Here is a 19,252-nt window from a genome sequence, read left to right on the forward strand (position 1 = left end):
TTCCTATAAGCAGGCAAAATGGGGGTAATAGTATAATGCCAAATAAAAGTAAAATCATTTTATCTGAGAGTCCTCTTCTGGCAGTAAATTCTAGTAAGATTTTATTACTTACATCTGTCTATTCAAACAATACTGGCTAATATATGGGCTTCTCACTAGGTTTGAAGGTACAGAAACATTAACTGAATTTTAGTGCAATTGGTCTTTTATAGGACACCTATAAAGCATGTTATAGCATATCACTTTCTCAATAAAAAAATTTACAAATTCTCTTATCTCTCAACATATCAGACAGGTAGAATAATATTGAAGACTTGAGGTATAAGATAACATAGAAAATTTTAACCAGAATTTTTTCTCTAATTTAGATTTTTATAAAAAAAGAGTTCACTTACTTCTTTCAGTATCTCCTCAGAATGTTCAAAAGTACAATATTTATGGTGTGCCATAAAATAAGAAAGTGACATTCCATCAAAATAGAGATGAACAGATAATTTCTCCCATGGATTTACAGGTAATTCCTATTTCAGTTTAATTAAAAGAATTATTACTATCAAAATAAAGTCTTTTTGAAGATTAAAATTTTAGTCAGTAAAAATAAGATTTCTGAAAATTACAGTATTACCAGTTTGACCAGTGACTCATTTCATAACATTTTCTTCATAGTCCTTTGGCAGGTTATGAGGTAGTATGATGTTATTTTGGTTTTTGTAAAATATATTTACATATCAATAAGAGAATGTTATACTTATCTACTAAAAAATAATTTACTATATATAATTTACTACACCTCATTTTTATTTATTTTAAAGTTTTTTAAAAAGGTTTTTAAAATTTATTTTAGAGAGAGGGGATGGGAGAAAGAGAGAGAAGGAGAGAAACATCAATGTGTGGTTGCCTCTTGCACACCCCCCACTGGGGACCAGGCCTGCAACCCAGGCATGTGCCCTGACTGGGAATTGAACCAGCGACCCTTTGGCTCAAAGGCCAGTGCTCAATCCATTAAGCCACACCATCCAGGGCACTACACTTCATTTTTAGATGACACTAATAATTATACCAAGTAGAAGGAGAAAGAAAAGTTCTTTTCAGGGGTAAAAAGAACAGAATTTAGTTATAAATTCAAGAATGGAAGAAATGGAAGGATTAACAGCAGTCTAGAAGGCGTCACACTAATGGCTCTTCAGGCCCTCGACTGTGATCAGGTACTGAGCAGGCATATATTCACCAGCTGATGTGTCTCATCCTCTTCCCTTAGCTCCTGAGTCCAAAGCCAGGTTTCTACTGAGTTTCTGTAATGGCCTGCCAGTAGAGCTCTCTGCTTCTATCTTTTTCTACTATTCAGTTTCTATCAGGCAGAATGAAAACACTAGAATGTTAGGTCAGATCATGCCACTCTCTTACTCCAGGTCCGCCCAACAGCAGATCTCTTACAAGTTTTCTTCTTTGCCCACCTCTTCTCTGTGTTGATCCTTCTGCTCTTGCCACAGATGCTCCTTGGCTGCACAGGAATAGTCTAGGTAAGCTCCTGCCTTGGAGCCCTTTGTGCTATTCTTCTGGTACTCTTGCTCTCTCACCATTTTAAAGTCTTTACTTGAACCTTTGTAGTCATGTTATCCCTGACCATTCTATTTAAAATGACTTCCTCCCTGGCCTTACCTCTCCCTGTCAGACTTTCCTGCTTTATCTTTCCAGAAATTGTTACTACTTAACATACCTTATGTTTTAATTTTGTTCTGCACCACTAAAATGGAAGCTCCATGAAGGCAGGAATTTCTGACTATTCAGTTCACTACTGTGCCTCCAGGCCTGGGGAAAGTTTGGTAGACAGTAGGGCTGCAGGACATACAAATCCATGGTTCCTGAGACACTGAGCAGTGTTTGGTACATAGCAGGTCCTCCTTCAGTTAAGCCTAGAAACTTAACTTTTCATTTTGTTTGAGGACTTACTATACTACAGGTTGTTCTCCTATGTTAAGCTAATCAGCAGAGAAAGCTGCCTTGATAAACTAAAAAAATCTGAATCCCTGCCTTACTTCTGTGATGTCCCACATAGGCTGTGAGTAACCAGAGGGCCTCTGGGTACTAACACAAACAACATTAATGGCTTCTCTATGTTCTCATTCATGTAGGTCTGTGGCTCTTCTTAGGTCTTTATCACCCACCATCACCGCTTTCACAGAGAAATACTTCCCTTACAGTTTTGTATTTTTCTACTAGAATCCTCAAACATAGCTGCAGATTAATCTTAACTCACTCACTGCTCAGACTGACCACTTTCTTAAATCCTATTCACCACTATTTTTTTCTCCCAAAACCTCTGTTATTCTAGTCAAACAGTTATACTATTTCTTAAAGAATATGCTATGCTCATTTGTCTCTCTCTGTCTCCTGGTGCATTCCATTTCCCTGGTCAGAACTTTCCTATCTTTCCTTTAAGAACTACCTCAGTTCTCACTATCTCTAAGTCCCTATGCACTTACGCATTTCACCAGGCACTAGACTCTTGGCAAGTTACTTCATGGTGTACAGCTCTGAGGCTTATGTCTGGCATCTAGTTTCCCTGACTGGAGGTGGTCTTTGAGCACAGGGTTTTACCTGCAACTAGTATAGTGCTCCATGTGCAGCCTGCTCTGAAAACTACCACACATACTTTTAATTATTTATTTAAATCCTCGCCTTAGAATATGTTTATTGATTTTAGAGAGTGGGGAGAGGGAGCGGAGGAGGAAGGGAGAGAGGGAAAGAGAAACACTGATGAGTTGAGTATCATGTTCTCTGCATAGAGACTGAATCCACACCTCAGGCATGTGCCCTGCCTGGGAATCAAACCCATGACCTACGTATGTACCCTGACAAGGAATTGAATCCACAACCTTTTGGTTCATGGAATAACACTCCAACTGAGCTATCAGGCTAGGGCTACCAAACACATTTTTAAATACCTCTTACTCTTTAATATTGCTCCCTGCTATTAAATAAGTTGTTAAAGAATCTTACAAATTACTGACTTTAATGCTTATAAAAGTTCTCAGAAACTTGCTCAAGCTTGGCTTTATTTAAAATAAGGCCAGGGCCCTGGCTAGTGTGGTTCAGTAGATTGAGCACTGGCTTGCAAACTGAAAGGTCACTGGTTCGATTCCCAGTCACAGCCCATGCCTGGGTTGTGGGCCAGGTCCCTAGTTGGGGAGTGCAAGAGGCAACAGATCCATGTATCTCTCACACACTGATGTTTGTCTCCTCTCTCTCTCTCTAAAAAAAAAAGGTAAATAAAATCTTTTAAAATAAACCTAGGAACCAAAGTGGTAACTTCTTTATATCAATAAGTAATTTACAGTAACATAGGAACATGATTCATCATAACAAATACGCCTCAAATTATGTTACCTGTAACACTTTATGGCAAACAATTTAAATCAATGATATATGCTTTAAGTACAAATTACCATAACATGAATTTCCACCTCTCTCTTTGAAAGCAGTTCCTGAAGGAGTTCTATTGCATCTGGTTGCCAGATACCCCCAACCTATTTGAAAAGAATAAAATAAGAATCATTCATACTTTCATAAAATAATTCAGGAAGCAAATGAAGATATGCAAAAGTAGCCACAAACACATACTATTGGAGAACAGTACAAAATATATAAGCAGTTTTCAGAGAATACCTTGGGTGTACGATAGAAATTATCTTAAAAAACTAGTATTTGACTGAGCTTCCCACCATCATAACCTCTTAAAGCATTTTATGCTTTAAAAAATAAGCCTGCCTTAAAAATAAAGCATGATAATACTTTTTAAAAATGCCAATGTGGTGCTTGTACAATATGTATTACAATGTCTACAAAATGTGTTTATTAGGGAACAGTGATTGTTATGTTTCACATGCCGAGAACAAGGAACTGGGGCCTCCCGCTTCCTGCAGACGGAGTGTGAATGATAACTACACCTCTGGTGACACTGTGACTGCAGAACCACCAGGAACCCTGAACCAAACCACCTAATCTGTGGTTATAGAATCTTTGTGAAATTAAAATGAAGTTTACTGATAATTTAATCACTGAGCCTCAGCTTGTTTGTTATATATGCAGCAAGAGCTAATTAACATACAGTCCTTTATCTCATTTCTAGTTTCAAATCTACTGAAATTATATTTGATGAAGAACAATTTTTATAAGCTTATGCCTTTGCATCTATGAAGATATTAATTCTCTTCATTTATTCAGATGTTTTTCATCCTTCAGTGGAAGTCTGTAGTTTTCTTCATAAAGACCCTTTGGCTGTCATATTAAATATTTTATTATTTTTATTACATTTGAATTTTCATAAAATTGTTAACAACAGTATTTAAAATTAATCATCTGACAATCATATCAATATTACAACTAAAATGCAGAACACTCATCACTCAGAACCATCAGAAATTGAAGAGAATGGAAGTCTGACAACTATGGAATTAAAGAAACCACACATCATCCAGACTGGTAGGAGGGGTGCTGATGTGGAACAGGCTGGTGCTACACCCAAGTGTGTTGGATAAAAATCCAAGAGGGGTATCTCAGGAGTGAGGAGTCCCAGACCCACAGCAGGCCCCCCAACTCAGGGTTCCAGTACCAGGAAGATACATCTCCATAACTTCTGGCTGCAAAAACCAGTGGAGATTGAGTCAGTGGAAGAAACTTCCGCAGTCCTAAGCAGTTCCTTTGAAAGAACCCACAAAATGAGTTAATCAGACTCACTCCCTCTGGGCTTCAGCACCAGGGCAGCAGCTTAAAAGGCACCAATGGCATACAGGGAGTAAGTGAAGTGTCTGGAATAAAGTCAAGCAAAGGCCATTGTCCCCTTTCTAAACCATCCCCCAAAAGGAGCCAAAGAGCTGACAAGCTGGTGCCATATGTGACTCCATCAGTCTAACTAACACTGTTTGACCTGTCCTGGAGATCCTAAGAGACTCAGTCCCACCCAATTTACAGGCCTACCCAAGCTGCTTTTCCATAATAGTGGCTGGTCTTGGCTCATGCTTCACAACTTCCTAAATTCTCTCAAACAAGCAACAACCAGTCTCAGTGAGCCCTCAGCCTCTATACCCCTAACTAAGGGGTTGCTGGCCCTGTACTAACAGCAACCAGACTAGATTCACAGCTTGGATTTGCCTGGGAATCTCCAAGCCCAGCATAAGTAGCAGGTATCTAAGATTGCTTTATAGCTCAGGCAGGGTGACCCCAGGCAAAACATAGGTGGGGGCTGCACCATCCTGGAAACCCCAAGGCTTGTGCATCCAGTGGATGGCTACAGACCCTGTTGAGCACCACGACACAGCCCCTGCACAGCTGATCCTCCATGGAGAACAGAGGTTGGTGGTAAGTGGTCATAGCCTGTCCTTGTAGCTGACTGGCCTGGGTAAATCCCTCCCATTGACCTGCCAACAAGCAATCAAGGCTCAACTACAAGAGGAGGCTGTACTCAGTCCATACAAAGGGCACACCCTGAGTACTCAGCCTGGGTGATAAGGGACACTATGCCACTGTACCCCATTAGGCCATGCTACCAAGAGAGGGAGTCACAGCAACTCTACCTAATACATAGAAACAAACACAGGGAGGATGCCAAAATGAGGAGACAAAGAAACATGCCCCAAATGAAAGAACAGACTGAAACTCCAGAAAAAAAATTAACAAAATGGAGATAAGCAATCTCTTAGATGCAGAGCTCAAAACACTGGTTATAAGGATGGTCAAAAAACTTAGGACCACAACAGTATAAAAAGATATCCAGTCAGAAACAAAGGTTACACTAATTGAAATCAAGTACAATTTACAGGGAAACAACAGGAGAGTGGATGAAGCCAAGAATCAAACCAATGATTTGGAATATAAGAAGCAAAATCAATCAATCAGAACAACAAGAAGAAAAGAGAAACCCCCACCCCCCAAATGAGGATAATGTAAGGAGCCTCTGGGACAACTTCAAGAGGTCCAACATTTGCATCACAGGGGTACCAGGAGGAAAAGAGAAAGGGCAAGGAATTGGAAGTCTATTAGAAAAAAGAATGAAAAGAAAACTTCTCTAATTTGGAAGGAAATTAGACATGCAAGTCCAGGAAGCACTGTTAGCCTCAAACAAAATGGATTCAAAGAGGCCCACACCAAGACACATCATAATTAAAATGCTAAAAGTTAAAGATAAAGAGAGAATCTTAAAAGCAGCAAGAGAAAAGCAGTTTGTTACCTATAGTGGAGTTCCCATAAGACTATCAGACAATTTCTCAAAAGAAACTTTGTAGGCTAGAAGGGACTGGTAAGAAATATTCAAAGTAACAAAAAGCAGGTACCTACAGGCAAGTTTACTCTATCTGGCAAAAATATCATTTAGAATCAAAGGGCAGATAAAGAGCTTCTCAGATAGAAGAAACTAAAGGAGTTCATCATAAAGCCATTATTATATGAAATGTTAAAGGGATTTCTTTAAGATGAAAACTAGAACAATAAAATGGCAATAAATATATATCTATCAACAATTGACTCTAAGAAACAAACTAAGCAAACAAGAAGAACAAAGACTAAATCATGGATATGAAGAGCATTTAGATGGTTGCCAGATGAGATGGTGGGCATGGGAAGTGGTGAAGATGTGAGAAGATTAAGTACAAATAGGTAGTTATAGAATAGCCATGTGGACATAAAATACAGTATAGGAAATGGAGTAGCCAAAGAATCTCTGTATGACCCATGGAGATGGTGTGGGGATTGCTGAGGGAATGCTGGGTAGAGGGGGGAAAAGGGAGTAAATTGGGACAACTGTAATAGCATAATCAATATATTATAATTAAAAAATAAAGAGATCATCCTACAGATAACTGTTTACTCACAGGTATAGTACGATAGAGCTGACAAGGGATGCAAAACTGGGGTGTGTCAGGATATAGCAAAATAGGGTAAAGATGGCACTGCGGGATCTTCTCAGTGAGTCCATGATCTAAATATTGTACCTGAAACAAGATAAATGCAATTTATAATTAAAATTTACTATTAAAAACTAAGGGGCAGAAGAAATTCCTGGGGCTTATAAAAATGGTATCTTAATAATATATCTAAATCTCAAATTGAAAAATCTTCAGAAAAAAGCAACATCATATACCCTCATCCCATAGTGTATTAACATTGCCAAGAGGTTTTCTTACACATAAACCAGAGCTTTTTTAAAACAAACAAACAAAAAACAAACACACAAAAACCCAAATGAACTGGCCCTTATTAGATTTACAAATTCCTGGATATGAATTTATTTTTATGGAAATTTAAAAATTTTTCCCCCCAAGTATTTTAGAAGTACTCAGTTACATTTAGTAAAAGAGCATTTCTCAAATTCTCAGTATTTCTGAGTTTCAAAAAGTTCCTTCTTTGGTTATCTTGGCAATCAGCATTTTAAAAATGAAATAGATCACAGGATTGTGAAGTACATCATAGGGAATATAGTCAATAATATTGTAATAACTACATGTAATTGAAAAAGAACAACAGTCAAAGCCCCAAGTGAATAGAAGGAAGGAAATAATAAAAGATCAGAGCAGAAATAAATGAAAAAGAGTCTAAGAAAAAAAACAATACAAAAGATCAATGAATCCAAGAGCTGGTTCTTTGAAAAGATAAACAAGATTGACAAACATTAACCAGACTCATTGAGGAAAAAAGAGAAAGGATCCAAATAAAATCAGAATCGAAAAAGGAGAAATGACAACACCAAGGGAATACAAAGATTGTGAGAAAATATTATGAACAACTGTATATCAACAAACTGGATAACCCAGATGAAATGGATAAATTCCTAGATATATATAATCTTCCAAAACTAAATCAGGAAAAATCAGAGAACCTGAACAGATAGATCACAACCAGTGAAATTGAAGTAGTAATAAAAAAACTCCCAACAAACAAAGGCCCTGGACCAGATGGCTTCACAGGTGAATTTCACCAAACATTCTGAGAAGAACTTACACTTCTCCTTCTCAAACTATTTTATAAAATTCAAGAGGAGGGAAGGCTCCCACATGCATTTTATGAGGCAAGCAATATCCTAACCCCCAAACCAGATAAAGACACCACAAAGAAAGAAAACTATAGGCTAATATCCCTGATGAACATAGATGCTAAAATTCCCAAATAAAAAAATAATACTAGCAAACTGAATGTGACAATGCATCAAAAGTATTATACACCATAATCAAATGGGATTTATTACAGGAATGCAAGGTTGGTGCAACATCTGCAAATCAATAAATGTCATTCACCACATAAACAAAATGAAGGATAAAAACCATATGATCATATCAATAGATGTATTAAAAGCATTTGATAAAATCCAACACCCATTCATGATAAAGACTCTCAGCAAAGTGGGAATAGAGGGAACATACCTCAACATAATAAAGGTCATAAATGACAAACCCACTGCCTGCAACATTCCTTTTTGATGAAGGACAAAAACTACAAGGATTCCCTTTAAGACTGGGAACAAGACAGGGATGTCCAACTTCACTATTCTTATTTGACATAGTACTGGAAGTCCTAGCCACAGCAACCAGACAAGAAGAAGAAATAAAAGGCATCCAAATTGGAAAGGAAGAAGTAACACTGTCATTATTTGCAGATGACATGATACTGTACATAGAGAACCCCAAATATTCCACCAAAAAACTACTAGAACTGATAAATGAATTTCGGACAGTAGCAGGATACAAAATTAATATCTGGAAATCAGTTGCATTTTTATATGACAATAATGAACTAACAGAAAAAGAAATTAAGAAAAACAATCACATTGACAAATGCTTCAAAGAGAGTAAAATACCTAGGAATAACCCTACCTAAGGGTGTAAAAGACCTGTACATAGAAAATTATATGACACTGAAGAAAAACTGAAGAAGGTACAAGTAAGTGGATGCACATACTGTGTTTCTGGATAGGAAGAATTAACATCATTAAAATGTCCATACTACCCAAAGCAATCTATAGATTCAATGCAATTCCTATCAGGATTCCAATGACATATTTCACAGACTAGAACAAATACTTCAAAGATTTTTATGGAGGAACAAAAGGCCCTACATAGCAACAGTGATCCAGAGAAACAACAAAGTTGGAGGAATCATGCTACCTAATGTCAAACTGTACTATAAGGCCATAGTAATCAAAACAGCATGGTGTTGGCATAAAAAGACACATAGATCAATGGAACAGAATAGAGAGTCCAGAAATAAATCCACATCTTTATAGTCAACTAATATTCAACAAAGGAAGCAAGTACATACAATGGACTAAGGATAGATTATTCAATAAATGGTATTGGGAAAACTGGACAGATAGGTGCAGAAAAATACAGAAAAATGAAACTAGACCACCTTCTTACACCACACACAAGAATAAATTCAAAATAGATTAAAGAGTTAAATGTTAGACCTGAAAACAAACATCCTAGAAGAAAACACAGCAAAATCTTGGACGTAGCTTGTAGCAATTTTTTTTATCAGATATATCTCCCTGGGCAAGGGAAACACAAGAAAAAAATAAACAAATGGGACTACATCTCACTAAAAAGTTTTAGCATAGCAAAGGAAATCATCAACAAAATAAAAAAGACAACGCATAAAATGGGGGAACATATTCACCAATACATCTGATAAGGAGTTAATATCCAAAATATATAAAGAACTTACAAAACTCAACACCAAAAAAAAAACAACCAATCCAATTAAAAACTAGACAAAGAACCTGAATAGATACTCCTCCAAAGAGGACATTCAGATGGCCAGCAGACATAAGAAAAGATTTCTCAGACTTCCAGCAAGATGGAGGCATAGGTGGACGCACTGTACCTCCATGCACAACCAAGATTAGAACAGCAACAATTTAGAGGCAGAATAACATCCAGAACTGATAGAGAATTTATCTAAATGGAAGTTGGAGAGCCAAGAAGTTGAAGTAGACCCGTTCATCCAGACCAGTAGGAGGGGCGGAGACAAGCAGCTGGGCGTGGGCCGCGGCACAGGTTGCCGCAAGGAGAGTAGAGAGAGTTGGGTGCGTAAGGCAACTGGGGGCACGTAAGGCATCTGGGGTGCGCAAGATCGCAGCGGGTGGACCCTGAGTACGCAAGCGGCAGCTGGTGGACCCAGTGAGGCAGCAATTGTGGACCAGGGCAGAGCGCACAACCCAGGATCCCAGAGAAGGGACTGAGGTCCCAGGAGAATGGAGCTACCACCATTGTTCCCCCCTGCCCCCGCCCCCACATACAACGTCACAATCTAGCGACTGGGGTGCCCAGCCCTGGTGAACATCTAAGGCTCTGTCCCTCACTGTAACAGGAGTGACCAGACCAAAAAAAACCAAACCAAAACAAAACAAAACAAAAAACAGAGACATGTCTCAAACAGAAAAACAGATCAATGCCCCAGGGCTCATCCTTTTGAGCAACCAAGACATAGCCAGTCTATCAGATGCACAGTTCAAAACACTGGTGATCAGGAAGTTCACAGAATTGGTTGATTTTGGGCGCAAATTACATGAAAAAATGCAGGTTACCATAAAAGAGATGAAGGAAGATGCACAGAGAACCAATAGTGAAGGGAAGGAAACTGGGACTCAGAACAATAGAGTGGACCAGAAGGAAGAAAAAAGCAACCAAACAGGAAAGAATGGAGAAATAAGAATCCAAAAAAACGAGGAGAAGCTTAGGGACCTCCAGGACATCTTTAAACATTCCAACATCCGAATTATAGGGGTACCAGAAGGGGAAGAGGAAAAGCAACAGATTGAACATGTATTTGAACAAATAATAAAGGAGAACTTCCCCATTCTGGCAAAGGAAATAGACTTCCAGGAAATCCAGGAAGCTCAGAGAGCCCCAAAGAAGTTGGACCCAAGAAGAAACACACCAAGGCACATCATCATTACATTAGCCAAGGTAAAAATGAAGGAGAGAATCCTAGAAGCAGCAAGAGATAAGGGGACAGTAACCTACAAAGGAGTTCCCATCAGACTGTCAGCTGATTTCTCAAAAGAGACCTTACAGGCAAGAAGGGGCTGGAAAGAAGTATTCCAAGTCATGAAAGACAAAAACCTATATCCCAGAATACTTTATCCAGCAAAGCTTTCATTTAGAATGGAAGGTCAGATAAAGTGCTTCTCAGATAAGGTCAAGTTAAAGGAGTTCATCATCACCAAGCCCTTATTTTATGAAATGTTAAAGGGATTTATCTAAGAAAAGAAGATAAAGGAAAAACATGTATGGTAAAAGGACAGCAAACTCACAATTATTAACAACCACACCTAAAGCAAAACCAAAAGAAACTAAGCAAACAACTAGAGCAGGAACAGAACCACAGAAATGGAGATCACATGGAGGGTTAGCAACAGAGGAGTGGGAGGAGGAGAGAAAAGGAAAAGGTACAGAGAATAAGTAGCATAGATTGTAGGTTGAAGATAGATAGGGGGAGGGTAAGAATAGCATGGGAAATGTAGAAGCCAAAGAACTTATAAGTATGACACATGGACAGGAACTAAGTGGGGAGAAGTGGGTGGGAGAGGGTATACAGGGTGGAGGGGAGTGAAGGGTGGAATGGGACAACTGTAATAGCATAATCAATAAAGTATATTAAAAAAAGAACTCATGGGCATGGACAACAGTGTAGTGACTGTGAGAGAGAGGGTTGTGGCTGGTGGTGGAGGAGGGTATAAGGGAGATAAATGATCATGGAAAAATACAATAAAATTTGATATACTAAAATATAAGTAAATAAAATATATCTTGAAGTTAAAAAAAAAGAAAAGTTTCTCAATGTCAGTAGTCATCAGAGAAATGCAAATTAAAACCACAATGAGGTGCCATCTCACACCTGTGAGAACGGCTATCATTAATAAATCAACAAACAGGTGCTAGTGAGGATGTGGATGTGGAAAAAGGGGAGCACTTTTGCAGTGTTGGTGGGAATGCAGACTTGTGTAGCCACTGTGGAAAGCAGTATGGAGATACCTCAAAAAATTAAAAATGGATCTGCCTTTTGACCCAGTGATCCCACTTCTGGGAATATATCCAAAGGAACCCATAACACTAATTGACAAGAACATAAACACCCCTATGTTCACTGCAGTGTATTTACAACTGCCAAGATATGGAAGCAGCTCAAGTGTCTATCGGTAGACAAGTGGATAAATAACTACGAGACATTTACATGGTGGAATACTACCTGGCAATAAAAAAGAAGATTTTACCCTTTGCAACAGTATGGATGGAGCTGAAGAACATTATGCTAAGTGAAATGTGCCAGTCAGAGAAAGACAAATACCATATGATTTCACTCATATGTGGAATCTAGTGAACAAACTGAATTAACAACCAAAACAGAAACAGACCCATAGATGGAGAGCAGATGACAGCAACTGGGTGGCACAGAGGTTAGGAGGTGGAAAGATTGAGCAAAAAAGAAAAAGAACTCATGGACATAGACAACAGTGTGGTGATTGCTGGAGGGAAGTGGGTATAAAAGGACTAAATAATAATGAAAAAAATACAATAAAGATTAAATTAAAAAATGAAATGGATCACAGGAATGTAAAGTACAGCACAGGGAATATAGTGAATAATATTGTAATAACTACATATAATGCCAAGCAGGTACTAGATTTATCAGTGGGAACACTTTGTACATTATATAAATATCACTATGTACTACACCTAAAATAAATATAATATTGTATTTCAACTGCAACTGAAAATTAAAAAAAATGAATAGAGCTGAATGAAAAATGAGAATATTAAATGTAGTTAGGGTGAATACAGTTTCATGTAATATGTATTTCTTAATGTCAATTATAGGATAAACTTTGACAGATATCAGGTTAAGGAATGAAAAGTTTATTGTGCATACTTGAAATGAAAAATGACCACAGGAAATAAAAGTGATGATTAAAGTATGACAATACTTTGAAATAAATTTTAAAAAGAACAGATATAAGTATGAGAAAAAATAAAGTTCGCCACCATCTTATTTATTTGAATTCCATGTATGTAAAGTTCATAAATTATGGTAACTTAAAGTGAATTTCAGTTCACTTTTCAATTAAAGAAAGACTGTGTAAATGATTCAACTGTATGTGAAAATGTACTCATTTATACATAAACATATAAATCTGTAAGTATCCACATGCTTAAATACCCCAAATTTGAAACTACTTTACTTCTACTGCAACCATTTAAAGCTTGTCCAGTAGAAAAAGCACAAGCCTTAGATCAGAAATTTAGGAATGAGATGCTAAATTTCAATTATCCTATTAGTACAATGGAAATAACCCACACTTAAGAAAGTTAAAGACAAATTATGAAACATGAATGCACGTATTTGAAAGACCCTTAAACACCATAAGTGCTATGTAATTTTTAGGTATGATCACCAAATAGATAATAAACTCCATGCAAGTAAAAAAAAGACTTTTTTCTCCCCTCCTAAAATTGAAATTTTCAAGTGCTGAACTGCTCATGAGTTAGTTGCTTTACTTAGTAAATACATTATTAAAAATGGAGGTATTTTTACATGTATTTATATACACATGTTTTTTCAAAGCTCTTTCTGAAGATACTGCATGAAACTCAAGAACTGTGTCTCAGTATTCTGGAGGTAACCATTATCCTGATCAGGTAAATTAGCCGGACTGTAAACAAATTAGCCACGAAAATATGTGATGTACTGGGAAACAAGTTGTTTTGACTTAACATCCTGTATACAAACACGGCTTTCAATGATAAATAAGTGATACTATTAAAGCACCAGTGTCCAAATTTCTACCTGGAAGAATTTTTTTTTTTTGGTTGCTCAAGTTTATAAATATACTAAAAAATAAAAACAAAAATTCTTATTACAAACAAACATGTAATACATCTACTGGTCTTCCTACAGGGCTGAACTCATTAAAATATATATTAATCAAACTTTCATGTATTTAGATTCAAAAGACCACTTAATGTTATAGCATTTAGTCTTAAAATAGCCACAAAAGAATGTCAGACTCACCCTGATAGTGCCGCCAACGACTTCGATTACCTTGCCTCTATACCACATAGTGTCTGATCCTCTCACTGCACAGGCTTCTCCCTTTTTCCAGAAATAAGGCTCCAAAAGACCAAGGCATTTTAAATTACTTTGAATTTCATTCATCATTTTTATTAGCTCAAATTCTGAAGAAGTTATTAAAAATAGAAAGTATTTAGGAAAAATTTCCCACCATTTCAAATGAAGTCATTAACCTTTAATAATTTTATCACTTAGATAATATTATAAAGAATTAAAAATCAGTTCCTACATTATACAGCTTTAACAAAAATCTAATTATTATAGCTTCTCTACGTTTCAAAATGTACAACTGAGCAACAGCATATAAGTAATTATTTTGATCTTCAGTTATAAATGCAATCATTCTTTTGGAAGTCCAAGAATCATGAAAAACTCTAATTATGTACCAGATAACCTAATATGCCATTTTGTTAGCACACCTAAGTAAAATATAAGACAAGTTATGTTACTTGATGCTTAGATATGGCATAATGCTGGGATATAAAATTAAAATTCTCATGTTGCTACTTACTGCTAATTGGCCCATTATTTCCACAGTAAATACATATCCCCATAACTGATAGCATAAAACACAAGCTCTGGAGTTAGTTTCCATTAACAGTTCTACCACTTTAGTTGAATGATCTTGGGTAGTTCCCTTATCCCCATAAATCTCAGTTTGTTCTTTTGTGAACTGGGTATAATGGCACCTACCCACATTATCAGTTTTGTATGGTATTAGATGTAAAATGTCTAGCACACTGCCTAACACATAATAGTCAAGCAGTTTTAGCTATGACTATACATGTCTGGATTAAGTACTAATGCTAGAGGTCTCAAACATTGTTCACGTCTTCCAAAAGGGTTTCTTGGTTCTAGAATAGCCAACTGCACAGATTTGGTTTTTCAAATTAAAAAGTAATCAACAAATGAGACAAAAATTTCAACAAATTCATAGCCACCATCCCCTTAATCTATAGGTGGATTTACTATGGAGCCAAAAGAGTTTATAAGTCCTGTAAGTGCTAGAGTTGCTGGGAGTTGCTGGATACACTTAAGTTGTAGAAAGGAAAAATTTGTACATAAGCCTAACAAGATCTCAGAGAAGACCTGAGTATCTTCAAAGTATCTTCAAAGGGTCCTGAACCTCCAATCATTTGTGGTGATGTTTTTTCTCATTTTAGATGAATATACACTCTTGTATTCTTTTTTCTCTGAGAGCCTCCAAACTTGTGTGAGTGCCTAATATAAAAGACCTATCCACTTAAGACATGTGGAACCTGAAATCACCCCTATGCTTATCTTAGGCCTAACATCTATTCCCAATATCTCAGTAAATGGCTGTTATGTTCTAGGCATTGTGAAAAGCACTTTGCATGCATTATTTAATCTAACCCTCACAATACTACAGTGAAAATGAGGTTGGAAGAAGTTAAGTATTGTCCAAAGTATTTCAATCCATGTCTATCTTACTAGAGAGTGAGCTGCTCTCTTAATCCTAGTCAGTATAAACTAGGACTTATACTGACTAATCCTACAAGATAAAAGACCTTACCTGACAATTTAGGCACCACAAATACAGTTCCATCATCACCGATGCAGCTAACTACTGCCTCAAATACTTTCATGTTGGGAATAACTGGTGGTTTATAGCATCCAGGGGTTCTTGGTTCTATAATTTTCTCCTTAAATTCAGATACCTTGTGTTCACTGATAATATCAGAAGCTTTTTTGTCAGAGTCAAAGTTAATTTTAATATTCTTAGTAACCACTGAATCTTCTTGTTTCAGGAGGATTTCGAGGGGCTTCTCAGATAATGAATGGCTGTTGTCTAACTTATTAATTCTGTAACATCCAAAAAAAAATACATCTAAACATGAGCAATAAGAAATTCTGAAGAAAACAGTTTAAACAGAATACTTTTAATATACTTGAAATTTAAAATATTTGCTGTAGTCTAGGTTGTTTCATGAAAAGAAGGATAATTTAAGTTGTAATAAAAATTATTTTAAATTATGAATGAGTTTGATAAAAAGGAATATGATTTCACTTAAATGCTTTATATTTTACATTTGTATATTATTTTCTAATACTCATGAGTATTAGATAGCATTGGGAAATACAACATCTTCAGACTGATTCTGATTTAGTCCACATGTACATGTGGCAAGTTATCAACATTCATATAAGATACTACATGAATGTACATAAAGATACTGTAAGTCCCCTAAAAATATGGTACTATTCCTAGATGAAAATATTAACATTGCTCATTTTAGCAGAATTATAGCAGATTTTTGTTCCTTCTATTTTCCTATATTTTCTTTTAAAAGGAAATATACATTTATAAATAACTACATAATTTCTCATCTCCCAGGGCTCCCTCACAGTCCCCAACTTTGAGACAGCTGGTGATTTCAGTGCTGTAGAAGCAGGTACTATCTATCAGAGGTAATAACTTGCCCAGTATTGTTCTCTTTAACATTTCTTTTATTAGGAATTGCTTTAGTCTAAAGCCAGTGAACCAGAAGAGAGACACACGTGGGACTAATGATACAGAGGTAGCCATAGGCCACTGCCCAGCATTAGGGCAGCACCCACCAGGCCAGGCTAACTACCTCATGACCTATTTCACTTCTGATTTCTTGTTCTCCTTCCATTTCATCAGGACTGGGGCCCAGGTCCAAATAAGGGAAGATATAATAATGTAAGATTTAAAAAATAGAGATGTGTACATGCATGGTACCATGCATGGTACCATACCATGAAGGTGGCTGCTTGGAACATGTGTCAGTAATTCACATAGACCTCTATATCTAGAAGGAGAAGGGAAGCTAGAGGTATTGCAATATCCTGATCCTTCTCCCTGTGGACCAAAAGTACTTAAGCCCTAAAAGCAGTTCCCCAAAGGATCTTTAAATGTAAGTATCATTCAATTACAGGGTTTTTGTTACCCATATTTTTGTTTCACAAAAACACATTTTTGGTGTATACCTACCAGAATTGTCAACATAAAACTTAAACATTTCTGTCTAAGCAAATGAGGCCAAAGGGCGTGGATCTGGTACCCACTATACCATCCCCTCATCTCCTTCTCTTTGATTTGGAGTGTAAATGCCAAAGCAAAGGGAAAAGTAGAGAAGCAAACAAATCATTTTAAAGAAGGGTTTAAATATGCAAGAGCTGATGGGCTCAAATAAAGGAACTGGCAATCCTGAAGGACTCTGTTTCTGAGCTGGCTCCTCAGGGTTAGTTTGTAAATCATTTTTAAGAACGAACAAGATGAATTCAAATTTGAAAGCACACAGACATGAAGATTTACACAGGCAAATAAGAAGCATCATCACAAACTGATGTAAAGAAAAAAAGTTCATACCTCCTTTCTCTCAAAGCCAAACCCTTTCTAATCAGATATTTAGAGACATCAACACGCTCTCCTTTTTCATCTTTGCAGAAAATTTTCACTGGTAATGGCCATACCATGTTGTTTTCCTGGTGGTTTAAGCAGTGTAAGAGACACAAAAATAAAATCTATACAATACACTTTTCATGGGCATTTTCTTTACATTACTTCAACCCAGAAACAAACAAACAAAAACCTCCCAGCCAAGTAATTTTGATATATGTATATATCAGAGAGAAGACAGCCTGGAAGAGAGTCAATGGGGATAGACACTGACTTGAAAATGCAGCTGAAGGGGCTCACTGTCAAAACTTATCAAAATAGGGTCAGGGGAATACAGGTTGAAAAACAAGGTTTTTTTTGTGTGTGTGTGTTTTGTTTTGTTTTTTTTTAACCCCAGAAAGAGGGTGGGGAGGAATACACATCAGTTACAAGTTCTCTATTGTCCTAAACTCTGCAAATCATAGATCAAAACATATTTTCCCAGATGTGCCTTTTTTTCCCTACAAAAAGCAACAGAAAGGAAAGAACTATGAAGCATATATTCTGCTTCGTAGAAATTATAAAAGTGAAGAAAGTACACATAGAAAGAAAAAAGTAACATGGAAAAAATTACTTATACAGGAAAATTCTAGTCATTAATGTAATAAAACATATTAAATTAGAAAAAAGTAAAAGAGGCAAAGAATGTCCTTAAATGTTCCAGAAAGACATATTCTATACATATCCTCTTCTCAAATCCATAGTCACAGACACTTTTTATGACAGTTACTATGACTTCACTAGAAGCCCTATTAAGTTTCCAGTTTGAAAGAATATGAAAAGGCTTCAGAAATATGCTCTGGCATACATATATTCTTTTTTGCAACATGCAAATTATCAACTCAAGAATATTACTTTAGAAATGTTTTGATTCATTCATATGATCATTTGTATCACATCTGTTATCAAACAGGTGTTTTAACGTGAAATAAGACCAAAAGAAGTTTGGAAAAAAATCATTTTGCTGTTATTCTGTCAACAAGAAAATAAATGGAATATTATAAAAACGTCAATGAAATAATCAGTACATTTCTATTGAAATACCAATGCATACCTGCAAAATTATAGTTGCTACAGCTCCAGTTAGATACAATGAAAGACAGTCACAAGCTGTCGCTGTCCACTTGTCACTCCCACCAGTTGGTCTAAAAAATAATAACTTGTTTTATAACAAACAGCATAGGGCATATAAATATAAAACAATAACCATATACATATATATTTGAATCAACTACATATGTAATGAGAAATTAATTTCAACATGGCTTTTATTATTTCCACAATTTTATTCCCCATTTCATAGCCTTTTGTTCACTCTATTCAAATGATGAGATCATTGTAGGTATGATAAAAAGAAGCTGGCTAAACCTGTAACTTTAAATGGCTCATTAAGATTTTTAATGTTGAAAAGGCCTTTGGGGTCTTTTAGGGATCTTATAGCTTTGTGAACAGATCTGTAATATTCCCATTTGTGCCCATATTTGAAAAATGTACACACATACATGTATGTATGCCTTTCAGCCAAATAATAGCAGTTGACTAAATGGATTTACTTCAAGTGAGGGAGAAAATATAAGACAATCCCCAACTAGAGCTTCTTTGCATTGTGGATAACTGTGGGTAACACATCAAGCACAAGGAAATTATCCTCCTACCCAGCTTTAATTAAGATGGAGCTCCTTCTCACATGTGAAATTACATCTCATACTC

The 19,252-nt window shown here is 36.4% G+C and overlaps 1 protein-coding gene across 1 annotated transcript in view; it reads right to left on the minus strand.

Moving 5' to 3' along the window:
• RNF17 (ring finger protein 17) overlaps positions 1-19,252 on the minus strand; it is a 153,780-nt gene that overhangs the window by 17,095 nt on the left and 117,433 nt on the right. Inside the window, exons 25-31 of the mRNA XM_045844774.1 lie at positions 18,597-18,687; positions 17,474-17,589; positions 15,653-15,942; positions 14,059-14,222; positions 6,867-6,986; positions 3,447-3,527; positions 396-521 (exon numbers count right to left, since the gene is read on the minus strand). Of these exons, the coding sequence (XP_045700730.1) occupies positions 396-521; positions 3,447-3,527; positions 6,867-6,986; positions 14,059-14,222; positions 15,653-15,942; positions 17,474-17,589; positions 18,597-18,687 (988 nt within the window). The remainder of the gene's footprint in view (positions 1-395; positions 522-3,446; positions 3,528-6,866; positions 6,987-14,058; positions 14,223-15,652; positions 15,943-17,473; positions 17,590-18,596; positions 18,688-19,252) is intronic.

Source organism: Phyllostomus hastatus, unplaced genomic scaffold (assembly GCF_019186645.2).
Source record: "Phyllostomus hastatus isolate PE091 unplaced genomic scaffold, TTU_PhHast_1.1 phas_contig_41, whole genome shotgun sequence".
Classification (NCBI taxonomy): Eukaryota; Metazoa; Chordata; class Mammalia; order Chiroptera; family Phyllostomidae; genus Phyllostomus; species Phyllostomus hastatus.